General features: G+C 36.3%; 2 protein-coding genes across 25 annotated transcripts in view; one reads left to right on the top strand and one right to left on the bottom strand.

The window, feature by feature from the left end:
- Window positions 1–12,892, top strand: part of GPR160 (G protein-coupled receptor 160) — a 95,677-nt gene that overhangs the window by 60,660 nt on the left and 22,125 nt on the right. The window contains exon 5 of one of the 6 annotated variants that reach the window (XR_011250657.1): window positions 1,461–3,200. The exons of 3 other annotated variants lie outside the window; for them this stretch is intronic. The gene's annotated coding sequence lies outside the window, so the exon portion shown is untranslated. Of the gene's footprint in view, window positions 1–170; window positions 1,433–1,460; window positions 3,201–12,892 lie in introns of those variants that run through there. 2 more of the 6 variants (XR_011250662.1, XR_011250660.1) reach the window with 2 other exon arrangements.
- PHC3 (polyhomeotic homolog 3) overlaps window positions 7,628–12,892 on the bottom strand; it is a 72,731-nt gene continuing 67,466 nt past the window's right edge. For 14 of the 19 annotated variants that reach the window (XR_011250647.1, XR_011250643.1, XR_011250648.1 and 11 more), the window contains one exon: window positions 7,628–9,556. Coding sequence is in view for 10 of the 19 variants with exons in the window: in XM_069560413.1 (XP_069416514.1) it covers window positions 9,402–9,556 (155 nt within the window). In the remaining 9 variants the exon portion in view is untranslated. The remainder of the gene's footprint in view (window positions 9,557–12,892) is intronic. The other 5 variants (XR_011250570.1, XR_011250585.1, XR_011250637.1 and 2 more) reach the window with 1 other exon arrangement.

Below are 12,892 nucleotides of genomic sequence, written 5' to 3'. Positions count from 1 at the left end.
TGTTGCTCACCAGAGAGCTGGGAGTGGTGACTGGGTCTCCTCCATGACATACCAGATTTGTTTTCAGTTGTAACTTAGATCTGTCATAGAATCTGCATGGCAACCCACAATCACATTGGCAATATACCATCGTATGACAGAGTTTATCCTTAGCACTGTTGATGTTGTAGGTTGGATAATCCTTTGTTGTGGGAGCTGCCCCATGTACTATATAGGATGTTCCGGAGCACCTCTGCCGTTCCTCCACCAGATGCCAGTAGAACCTCCTTCCCCAGTCACCACAATCAGTGTCTCCAGAAATTGCCATACTTACCTTGGGCAAGTTCATGTGTGAGAACTACTGAAGTGAAGCAATCTGAATGGCAGAGTAATCTGAAATCACACTGTGAGTTAAACTACAAAGACACCATCTAATTTGTCAATGTCTAAATATATGTTCTGCTTCTGTGTTCCTTTCCTTCTTAATGTATGGCTTTCTAACTGACCATACATGGGACTGAGATATTTAAAACTATTTTACTAATAACTAGTAAGGACTTACAACTCTCTGCGAATTTTAAATCTGGAAAATGTATACTGTTTCTAGCCCCTTTTTAAGCTGCTGGTTTACAAGATGCCCCATTCTTCACAAGCTTTAAAAAAAAAATTATTCAATAGACTATCCAAATGGAAGAAGCTTTTATTTGTAAAGAAATGAACTTACAACTGGTCTACAATATATTATTGTAATATAAACAATATAAATAAATGATCCTGTAGGCCCACTAACCTTCCATCCAGACCCACATGAAGCAATGTTACAACAATATTCTATGTGAAAATGTGCAGGTTAACAAAGGTGCAATTACAAGCAAGTTTAAGCAGCAGAGTATAAGGTGCTTTAATTTAACAGTTAATGTTGCCATCAACAAACATCTGAATGTTCCATTTTACTTCACTGAATACAGACACAACAAATATGAAAATCTAAAATTCATACACATGCTACTGTTAATATGAAAGTGCTTTCTCTTTTAAAAAAATACACCAAATGGACAATCTTTTTACATAGATCATGGTGTGCTCTTATAATGCAAAATTAACTTCATTTTCAGGTTATACATTTTAAAACTGGTAGCTACGGACACCAATCTAGGAACACTAATGCTAAGAGTTCTAGAACTATTTCATTTCCTGTAAGGAGGACTCTAGTACAATATTCAACATAAAGAATACATCTATATATAATCTTAACATTTGTTTTTTGTAAAGATAAAAAATGTTTTCTTTCCCCTTGATGATGCTTTTTGTTCATTCTGCATGGATCAGTGTTTGAGGTTTTAAAATATGAAAATCCTATTTTAGGACAATGGGAGGAACCAAAAGGAGGAATTTAAATCAGTTAACATGTGCTTGAAGCATCAAAAATAAAGTTTTTTTTAAAAAAAGTTTATCACAATCTGCCTTTGTTAAATCAACAGCAAAAAGTAACAAGCAAGAAGACAAAAAGGACTGATTCAACAAAGAGGCTTGGAATGCCCAACACCCGTGTCAGCTTCCATTCTGCACATTGCTGTCTACAACTCCAATCTTTATCACAAGCTCACCCCTTACTGTGAGGATAATTTTTAGAGCTTACTTTGACTTTTTTTTTTCCTATGGGGAAAAACATGCTTTTGAATGAGGTGACTGAGAATCTAGTTAAATGTCTTGGAGATTAGATGTCTAAAATTATTACCATCTTTGCACACTCAAACTGGTCTTTTAAAATTTAGAATACACATACAAAAAATATTTATGTAATATTTTAACAGCAAAAATATTTGAAAAACTAGGTAAACTAAACTACTTTAGAAGTTTTAGCCAGTACCATGGAAAAAATTTTTTAAACCCAGACTATCTGGTTACTTGGATGTTAGTGTTCCTATTTACAAACACTTTATTACAGATTCTATTCTTAACACTTATTTGGACATTTTCCTGCTTTAAAAAGCTGTTTATGATACACAGAAGTTTTTTTAATCTTTTTTCATTTTGCATCTATTATGGAGAAATTAATAAAGTGTCAAACAGGAAATTACACCATAACTCAGAATTCTCTGGTGGTAAGGAAATTTCTACCCAGTTAAATCAATCCTCCCATTCTGTGTTTGCTCCCCAAATACTTGTAAATTCAAGCTCCAAGCATGGAACTGTTTTATTGTTTATAGGTTCTGCATGTTAAAGGAAACCCCTTTACTATGTAAAAGATGTGTGCTTTCTAAAAAGTAGATATTTGTGATAATCGTAGAATTTTATGTAGTATTTCTTGCTTTAAAAAGAAACACAAAAACTAAACCTGTTCAGCAAGCTCCTTTGAGATTTTTGTTTTCAGAAGTTACTGCACTGTCAATACTGGGTGTAAAGCTTTCTTAGTACAGAATGTATATAGTAAGCCAGCACCAGCTTTCCTCATGATCGTTCTGCCACACACCCGCATATCAATACCTCCGGAACAGACTCTTGTCAAAGTAACTGAGAAATATGAGCTATTCAAATAGCTTCAAAATGTAAATCCTAATATTAAGTACCTTTAATTTTATAAGCTAATCAGGTCCATGGATTATTATGCAAAATGTGTTATAGGAATTGTGATATGATTCAGTCAGACCCCTTGGATATCATCTAGCTTAATCCTTTACCCAATGAATAAATGAGCTCCAACTTTATATTCACTGCATTAAGTAATAATTTATGCCAAATGTTTTAATAAACATTTATGCCAAAATGTTTATGCCACTATCAAAACTGAGGGCAAGAGTTCCTTAAGTCAGGTATACCAACCACACACTGCACTCTACATAGTGAATGTTCAAATGGTTTGCTAAATGAATGGATAAATGAATGACAGTATTTAGATGTGTTTAGTGATTTAGCAAGCATTTAGAAAAATCTCGACTTCCCTGGTGGCTCAGACGGTAAAGCATCTGCCTACGATGCGGGAGACCCGGGTTCAATCCCTGGGTTGGGAAGGTCTCCTGGAGAAGAAAATGACAACCCACTCCAGTATCTTGCCTGGAAAATCCCAGGGACGGAGGAGTCTGGTGGGCTACAGTCCATGGGGTCGCAGAGAGTCAGACACGACTGAGCGACTTCACTTTAGAAAAATCTCAATTAGCTCATCTGTGTGAATTTTCTACCTTAATCCTAAGGAGAACAAAGACTGTGGGTGTCCCAGGAAATGGATCATAATAAATAATTATCTTTTAGCCAAAGCTCTTAAGTGTGAAACAAACCATTAAAAAAAGATATTAAGAGAGAAAGAAGTAGGAGCAACTTTAAAAAATACCCCACTATGTGGTCTGGAATCATAGTTTATACAGCTTAAAGATGATTTAAACAAAATCAACCTTTTGAGTAGTATAGGCTCCATACTGAATATTCAGAAGAGGGAACAGGTTATAAACTTAGTAATGGCCTAAGATATCACACAGCTAATTTATGAACTAGCAGTAAAACTCCAGTCTCCCAGCCAGTATTTTATCTTCACTTACCATGTTCATTTAATGATTATGTCCACCTATTGTTTGCTACTGTTATTATTTGCTAAGTTATTATTTAGTACTACCTAAAATTATGGTTTTAACATAAATATTAGAAAAGATTTTAGCAATGAATACATCTGGTTTGCTTGAGGCAAGACTAAAGTTCCTTTTCTAAAACAGGTTGATGTTCATTTCACTACTATTCCTCATCACTCTCTTATAAATACCAACTGTTTCACCTCCATCCATTAAAGCTCCACAAAAATCAAGGATTTAGCACTGATAATAGTCCCTAAAGTATAACTTTTAAGTCAATGACAACTACTATCAATCCTTAAGATTACTGGCATCAATTTAAATAGGTGGTCTAAAAGGGCTTACTTTTATTACTCTTATATTTAAAACTGTACCATGTTAGCATAAGTGCTTTAAATTTATATTGATTTTTTTGTCCAAATTAAATTTCATTCATTACTTTTTACGATATTTTAAAACCTTGGCACAGGCTTTCTTTCTACGGATTCATACTGATGCTACCAATATCATTCACAGCAACTGTACTTTTCAGTAGAGAAAAATGTTTTAATGTACTTCTTCCCTAATGTCGGAGGTTGAAAGTCACCTTTAATAAGTAAAGTTAAATGTTCATAAGCTATTCAAAGGGGGAAAAAAATGAAACTGTGGAAAGCATTTCCCAAAGCTTCCATGAACATGGCACTTTAAGAGGTGTGTTGTCAGAGTAGAATGGGAGAGCTTTTATTAGAGAAGCTGGGCTTCAAATCTGAGGAGAAGGGCAGGTCTCCCTTTTCATGCAAGTATACTAAAATGCAAGTTCAGAAAAAGCCACATGTTTTGCTCTGGAATATGATGATTATTATTTGTACTAGTGCTTTACAGTTTTCAAAAACAACTATCATAGTATTTTAAAATAGATTAAATAAGCTCTGAAAAATATGTAAAAACTTCTAAAAATTCTTTAAAATTTAGGAATTTTCCAAAGATAATATAATTTTCAACATTTTTTACTGAAGAAATGGCTTATATTAGTGCTGAGTAAAACTATATGATACATTTTTTGATCTTCTAACAAAAAAGGAATTATCTTCCCAAAGAATCTTTTTAAAGTGTACAGCTTATAGGTTGAAATTAAATTTTAATAAGATTGCATATTTACTTTCCCTAATACTGCATTTTTTGTGCTTATTTAATTGAATCACAACTGTTAGATAAAAATCAAATGCTCTAGATTCAGAAATACCAATTTTGATGAAAGTAGATTAAACAGTTTTTTCAAGAACCACACTACTGTGCATCAAAGAAAGAGGTAGGCTTGTAGTTACTGAAATCCACACTAAGAAAACAGAACCCTACAGCTCTAGTCATCCGATTCTCAGACCAAGACACAATCTAACAAAATACTATCTGTGGATACTCTCTCCTCTATATAATTCTGATACCTCATAAAACCTTTGAGTTCTTGACAAATACTCTTCCCAACTATACCAGCTGTTAACCTTCCTCAGAAGTCAAAAATCACTGATTTATGTATCACTGGAACTGTTAATGTGCTCCTAAGGGCAGGATCATTTGACCAGGAGAGTAAAAGAATGACTTTGATTGCAGGTAAATCTTGACATTAAGGGAAAAAAAAACAACCCTACACCCTGTTTATTGCAGTAAACGGAACCCAACCATTACAATTTATTTGAACTACGAATGGCCATATCTATACAGTACCACCTCACTCAGTTAACTGAATTATCCTCTTGGGTCTGGAATGCTTTTCTTTCTGTTTGTCTCGTCCCCCACTTCCCTGTCATTTCCCCTAGAAAACCTTCCCCAAGGCCCAGCAGTAGTGTGCAGGAAACATCTGAGAGGACACTGTGCAGAGTGGCCAGCTTCCACTGCCCAGAGGCTGCTCAAAGACAGGAGTCGAGTGCTAGGTATTAGAAATTCCTGCCCCAGTTAGTTCCTCCCTGAAATTAACCCTACCACAGAGTTGTCTGTAGGGCCTCTCAGGCAAAGTTATCAGTCTCCTTCGGGCTTGAGGAGGTAAGGGAGAATGAGGCCCTTTCATCCTATTAGGCAATAGTGTTCCTCAATGCCCGTTGCTCAGAGGCAGCATGAGTTCTTGCCATTCAATGAGGGGAGAGGGAGGATCTTCAAACCACAAAATATAACCAAGCTGTTCTAGTTGAAAATACATTTTTGAAATGTTCTAACAGTGTGTCCAGCCAGGGATTTCTTCCACGTGATATGGCTATGAAGACAGCATCTTTCCCATGCATCTGTACTAGTTTCTTCTTTCCAAAATTCTTTACACACATGTAAACACAGCCTAAAGCTACACACAATCTATGCACTGCCTCACTACCATACTTTATGCCATTGTGGTACCAAAACCTTGCAAATGCAAACAATGGGTCTTCATAATATTTAGATGAACAAGTCAGGTGACATGAGGCACTAGGACAGATTTCAATCCAAGACTGGTATCTGAATACACTGTCTGACTATAACATCACACTGGATATGGGAAAATTAGCTATGCCAAAAATTTAAGTGGGCTACCTAAAAAAATTTTTTTTCTATTTAAAACTAGGTAAAATGAGTATTAACTTCAAGAGTACGGAGATGTGTTCAGTGTTAAGATGGGATAAACTAAACGTGGCAGGTCTCCTGTCTGCTTCTCCTGTCCTCAAGCTCCATCACTAACATTGCTTTCCGCCTACTCCACATTCTCTGTTCAGAGGGGACAGTGTTAAACTGGGACTTTAGAAAGGGTCTGTTTAGAGAATGCCCCAGCAAATTAAAAGTACCATCATGGGAAAATAACCAGCCCCTTAGAAAGCAACAGGTTGTGGGACAGCACTCTCATACTGATCTTATCAAAGCTGCACCACTGTGTAAGACACATGCCCACATAAGGCTTGAGGAAAACGCGCATCATGTAAGAAACAATTTTTACAAACCAGCTGTTTACTTTCTTAAGCACACGTGACTTAACACAAGTAAAATTTCAGACTTGTAGGGATTTCCTTCCTCAATGGGAAAAGAGTGCCTCAGTATGAAGAAGTCAGAAAATGCAAACTTAGGTAGCAAAAAGAAAGAAGAACTTCCCATGTCCCCTTTCTGCTCATCATTCCCTCTCAATCAAAATCCTGGAACAGGCAGTAATATGAAGGGAAAGGAGAATGACAGCACTCACCCCGCCTATTTCATGCTAAAACTGTGCTTAGAGCTAAGGAGGGAGGGGGGCATCCAGTGTTATCATCTATATCCATTAAATGTAGAGCTGAAATTTTAGAATTCACATGATTAAATCATCCAGAAAGAAAACAACTGTGTCAATGGTAAAGCTACTACTTAAAAGCCAATGAGCCATTTCTAAAATAAATTGGAAAAAAAGCAAGTGTGTTTTTTCAGTATGTTTTGAGTGGGGACAGCAGATCTCGACTGTTTTTAACATTATTATACCATTTAGGATTATAAGGTGCTCTCCAATGGAAACCCCCTTGTAAACGTTCTTGGACACCAAGCACGGTGTGAAGCACAGGGGCTCTGGGTAGGTACATGACAACTGGGATCAGAAGAGCAAGCGAGCAGGAGAACCTGTAATGCAGGTTATATGTCGATAATATAGTTATGGGAGGTGCTCATTACTGCTAGAGGAGTCTATCCCCAGAGAATCAATTTTGTGGGGACTGTCTATGGATCGTCTATGACAAAGTTTTACTTCAGGAGAGAGTTTCCTTTGTGCCCTTCAGCCCTCATACAGTGGACCGGCTCCTGCTAACGCTTCGCCTTCACTTGTGTCCTGAAATTGCAAGCTGAGGGGGAAAGTCAAAGCATATGACAACTCTTGTCATAAAGATTAACTGCTAATAAATGAAAACTGACTGTAGAGTACCTACCTTTCCTTGGAACTTTAATCCAGTAATTAAAAATGTGATATAAAAGAAATATGTGACATACACTACAAGCTATTGTAGGTCTGGAACATGAGCCTTATACTATATTACATATTCTAATCCTACACATAACTATCAGTAAACATCTTTTTTTTTAAAAAACATTACTACACAAAAGAATCCCACAAAGCATACATTCAAACAAGAGGCATCTAAAGGTTAAAAAAATTACCCACTGTATTTTTGTATAAAAATAATCAACATTCTCTAATGTACACAAAGCCAAAAGATAAATATCTGTGATGTCTTTAATGACATCTTTAGTCTTCTAATAGCGTAACACAATCTTTCTGAAAAGATCAGTGACAATGACTGAAACCCATGGACTCTTCCTCACTTACTGAACGTCTGCCAAATATCTGTGTATGTTCCTTCAATTACTAAAAGATTTCCATTGTATGGTAAAGAGAAGATGATAAAAGAGTCAAATGTTTTTGATGTCCAGGACTATATATAGTTTACAGGGCTCCTACAACAACTTTTAGTGCCATAACTAACGCAACACTAACTGTTCAATGAAAAATTTTGCTTTAAAGATTTTTTTCCCTAAAACATGTACATACAAAATTAGACTCAATTTATCGAAGAGTGCTTTGCAGGAAGCATACAAGGATTTAGTCTAGGAAAAAGGAATGTGCATTCTAGCTAGATCCACCTTGTTCAACACTAGAAAAATCCAAAAACCAACCACATAGCCACCACAAACTAGCGCCCTGCCAGCAAAGGCCGAGCCCTTGTTCTTAAGGCATAATCATATTATGCCTTCATCAGTGCAGAAATATGAAAGATTATTATTATGAATCAATTCTGAGAGTCAAATTATTGGTATGCTAGTTCTCATTTTATATGCCAACTTAATGGATTTCCCATTTTCTAGAATGCATAAAGCTGGGAACAATATTCCAGCAGAACATTAATGCTACCTGAAATATTTCCATCATACAATGTATTCCTTATTACATCCCATCTTTTTTTTTTCCCAAAAAAATATCCCTCTGGGTGAAAAAGACCAACATTAATCACTCCTTCATTACGGTTTCTCAGCCTTGGCACTACTGACATTTTGGACCAAATAGCTCTTTGCTGTAGAGGGCTGTCCTGTGTGTTTGTAGGATATTTAGTGACATACCTGTCCTCCACATGCCAGATACCAAGAGCAACCCTCCCCTCCCCTAACCCCGAGGCTGTGACAACCAAAATGTCCCTTGACATTGTCAGATGTCACCTGGGGAACAAACCTGACCTCGATTTAGAACCACTGCTCTAAATGAACAAAAACTAAGAGGAAAACGAACTTCCTCAGTCACACCAAATTCTTGGTCAAGTTTGGAAGAGAAACCAAGTCTTCTAACTTCCAGATCAGTATTATTCATGCTAGAATGCAATTCTTTTTATAGATAAAGCAACTGTTTAACAGACATGTTTTTTTTAAACATACACTGATATCTCATTGCATACAATTCCAGTCACTGGACTCCAAAATTATTCCTTAATTACTCCTAAATTTATATCTCTCATGACAACCTATAGAAAACTTATAGGGTAGAAAAATGTATATAAGAAAACCAAATCAAAAGAGGAGAAATGTAAATTATTAAGTTACTTTCAAAAGGATTTTTATATTAATGATAAACATCACCTTTTAAAAAATTATCTAGTAAAACACTTTGAAAAATATCATGACCCTCTGTAACAAGTCTTTCAATGTTGTGTGTAACCTGTAAAATTAATTCACCCATGTTAGCTAATTATGAAAATGTATAATGAATTACTGTATCTGTACAAATGTCAGCCTTTGATGCCGGGATCCCAATGTGCTTGGCTATCCGCCACAGTAAGTGATAATATTTTAGGCCAACTTGAGCCTTTACCCTTACAAGTTGGTTTAAGAATACAATTGCTGTTATCGCAAAGCCTCATGATCCTGTTAAGATTCCTTCAGAGAGTTGATGCGTGCACAGATCTTTAGGGCTGGGCCTAGCTTGATATTCATTGCACTCATGAGATGGTCTTCTTTGAGCAAGAGAAGAGCCTGTCCATCAATCTCCTGTGCTCTGAACTCATCTGCGATATCCTGGCAGCCTAGAATTTCATCAGAGGAAGGATGTTAGAATTAATACGCAACAATCTGACATCACTGCTAACAGTCACAGATAAGTCACCCTGGGTGACTTAACACAGGCTGAGAAACAAATGAAATTTACTGATGGCAGTCGTAGGCTCACTCTGGAAGAAGGCAGTATTTCTTGGCATTCTAAAAAAAATTAAGAATTTGAAATCTAGGTAAAGCAATTTACTTGGAATTCTTGCCTTAAAAATAATATTGCAGAAATAATTAGTAAGAGGTTAAATGTACAGCTCGTTCAGTCCAGACGTAACACACCTTCATGAAAGGACCATGCTGCCACCTGAGAGCACACCACACACGCAAGCCTGGATTAACTGCTTGTAACGCCTCGAGAACTCTTCTCTGTATCCGATACCCTTCACATAGAGGTACAAAAGAATACAGCACACTGTTCTGCCGCTTAATTTGGAAATATTTTCTCAAGTACCACTTTCACTGTCATTGGTAGTTTTATTCTGATTTACAACCTTTGACTGCCAGGCACATCTGAAACATTTTTATTATTCACTCAGCATAGAACCAATCCATCAAAATTATAGTATCAATCTACTGTCGAAATGTATTACAATACTCAACTTGTAATTTCAACTTCAAATCTTAACATCATTGGACTTATCTCCACTTCTGATAAGAAAACAAATTCTTAATGAAATCTTGAGCTTGCTGGGCTAAACCTTTCAGCATAAACTGGGTGCTTTAGAACAAGTAACAGTGCGAACACTCTACTTGACCCTCGAACGTTTTTATTATCCACCACATTTTGCACAGCTAATGAACTTCCCCACTAAGGGTAAAGAAACCAGCAGGGAAAGTAATGAATTAAGGACCCATGAGAGGAGAGAATACAAAAATGTGGAAGTTTCCTTATAAAAGACAAAATTATGAAAGTGAATTTAAGAATAAAAAAACTAAGAGCTTCAAGTCTCTTTTCTTCAAATCAGCATTCTAAGGGAAAACACAAAGAAAAAGATAATGCACAATGACAATGGTTACGTTATACCTTTGGGTAGGACTCTGCTGGAGTCATTATTCTTTCTACTACAAATGTATCATCCTCTTGTTTATGTAAGGTAACAATGAAATCCCTATAACCCCAGTACCAAACACAAAACACTGCAGGTGCTAAACACCTGTATTTTTGGGTAAGTGAAGGACTGAACAAAAACAGAATCTGCTAAAAAGGAGCCATCTGTAAGAATAATGCAGATTTTTTTCCCTGTATTCAGCTGTGTGGCCAGCTTTTCTCTTGCTTCTTTCTTTCCCAGCTTCTCTCCTGATTGTAACCTGCCTGTCTTCTATGTGGCAGTCAGCTTTTCAATTCCTCTATTTTAATAATTTCTCAGATTTTTAAAAATTGCTATTTCAAAAGTACCCTCCACAGAATTTTTATGGTTTTGGCTATTTACCATATAAAAGAAACTAAATAGTTAAAATGAGATTACTCACCATAGAAAAGCCCCTTTTCTTTTCCCAGAGGTAGCTCTCAAAACTGAGCAGACAAAACTGACTAATCTTGCATCTAGTTGTGACTTCATCCTTCTTTTTATGAAAGAACTAATGTTCTTCTCTCTTCAGTCTTACTTACAAGAACACAGGAAAGAAGAGAAGAGAAAGACAGGGTAGGACTTACTTAGATTCAGAAAAGAGAAGCAGTGAGAAGTAATGAGGACCATAAGAGCTACATTTGGGAATAGAAACAAGGAGTTCTCCATGAAGAAATTCATAGTATTATATTATTCCTCAGTATTATTAGATCCCTCTTCAAATGTCTTCTTGTAGGTAGACAAAATATGTGTTAGCAAAATAATAAAGAACAAAATGTGGGGAAACAGCATGATCAAACAGGAATGATCTTCAGAATTTTAGATCACAACTTTCTTAAGCCAACCACAAAAAAAGGATGTTTATACATTAGTATAGAAATGAAAAAATAAAGTGATTTTAAAAAGGGGAGGCAGAGGCAAATCTAGATGCCCAAGGTATACTGAGCTAAAATTCTATGAATTTCTGACGTATTCAGAATCTACATCTATAGAACACAGCTGGTGCTCCAGGGACATTACAGAACATACCCTGACTGCAACAAGCAGTCAGCTCAGCTGGCTTCACATCCCCAGAAGCAGATCAGGATGGGATGGACCTCTGCACACAGACATGGGTCCCAAAGGAACCTCGCAAGTGCCCAGTCACATTTCCAGCTAACCCTAAAACAAAATCACCCCATACAAAAATTAACCTTGGTAAGGATATGAAAGGCCATCACCTGCGCTCAACATCACAGAACAAATGAGTCCCAATATCAATATTATGAAACTACAGTAAATAGTCATGTTTTTAAACAATACCTACTTTTTACACCTACACAGAAACTAAACCTACTGCAGATTCACAGACCAACAAATACAGACTAAAGTGACCTTTGCAAAACGCAGTTCACTGTATCAAGGAAGAGTTAAAGAAGATAACTGCAGTAAACCGAGAGTACAAAGAACCTTTCCTATAGAGAACTTTTTAATGTACAAACATTTAGAAGATAATATTTTACTCTGGTAACAGCTCTGAGACTTGTCTGCATACCAGCTCTAATATGGGCCCACCAAGATGGTTCACAAGATGACTACAACAAGAAGAGAAAACTCTAGGAATAAATACAGGTGCCCTGATGAAAGAGGGAGACCCAGCCTCAACTGAAAAGAAACAAAAATGCAAGAGATTACAAAATTTACAAGTTTATTCATTCCAAGAGAAGAGCTCAGGGGAAAAAATAAAATACAGCCCGGTATGAGCTGAAAGAGGCTCAAAAGGATTTACAAAGGCCAGATGAACACAGAGAAATGACACTAACGGCCTTTTCTGGCTGAGATTTACCTTAAGCCACAGGCATTATTCAGAGAAAAACTCTGAGAAAGAAGATGTAACGAATCACACAAATAAGCTTGTTACTCAGCCTATCAAAGCAGTTTAGAAATACTCCCATTTAATCAGTAAGAAAGTAGTTATATTCAGCACATTCTTAATACCAAGAAATTCTAAATTATAAAACAGTCTGGGTCTACCTTATATGTAATCTTCTCTAAAAGGCTGGCAACAAAATTGTCTTAACTCAATAAGGCAAGCATCTCAAGTTATAAGAAATAATTTTTTTCAATTCAATGAAGGAAGAACAAAACAAAAGGGTTAGCCTTTGTCCTAATAAAGCAGCCAAGAGTGGCCTTGTCGCAAATAGATGCTGGGGAAAATTAGAAAACTAGCCCTAAAAAAAGCATATGAAGTGATAGAACAATCAGCAG

Source organism: Ovis canadensis, chromosome 1 (genome assembly GCF_042477335.2).
Source record: "Ovis canadensis isolate MfBH-ARS-UI-01 breed Bighorn chromosome 1, ARS-UI_OviCan_v2, whole genome shotgun sequence".
In the NCBI taxonomy this organism is placed as follows: Eukaryota; Metazoa; Chordata; class Mammalia; order Artiodactyla; family Bovidae; genus Ovis; species Ovis canadensis.
The sequence above is the reverse complement of the archived record's forward strand: the minus strand, read 5'-3'. Positions and strand labels throughout refer to the sequence as shown.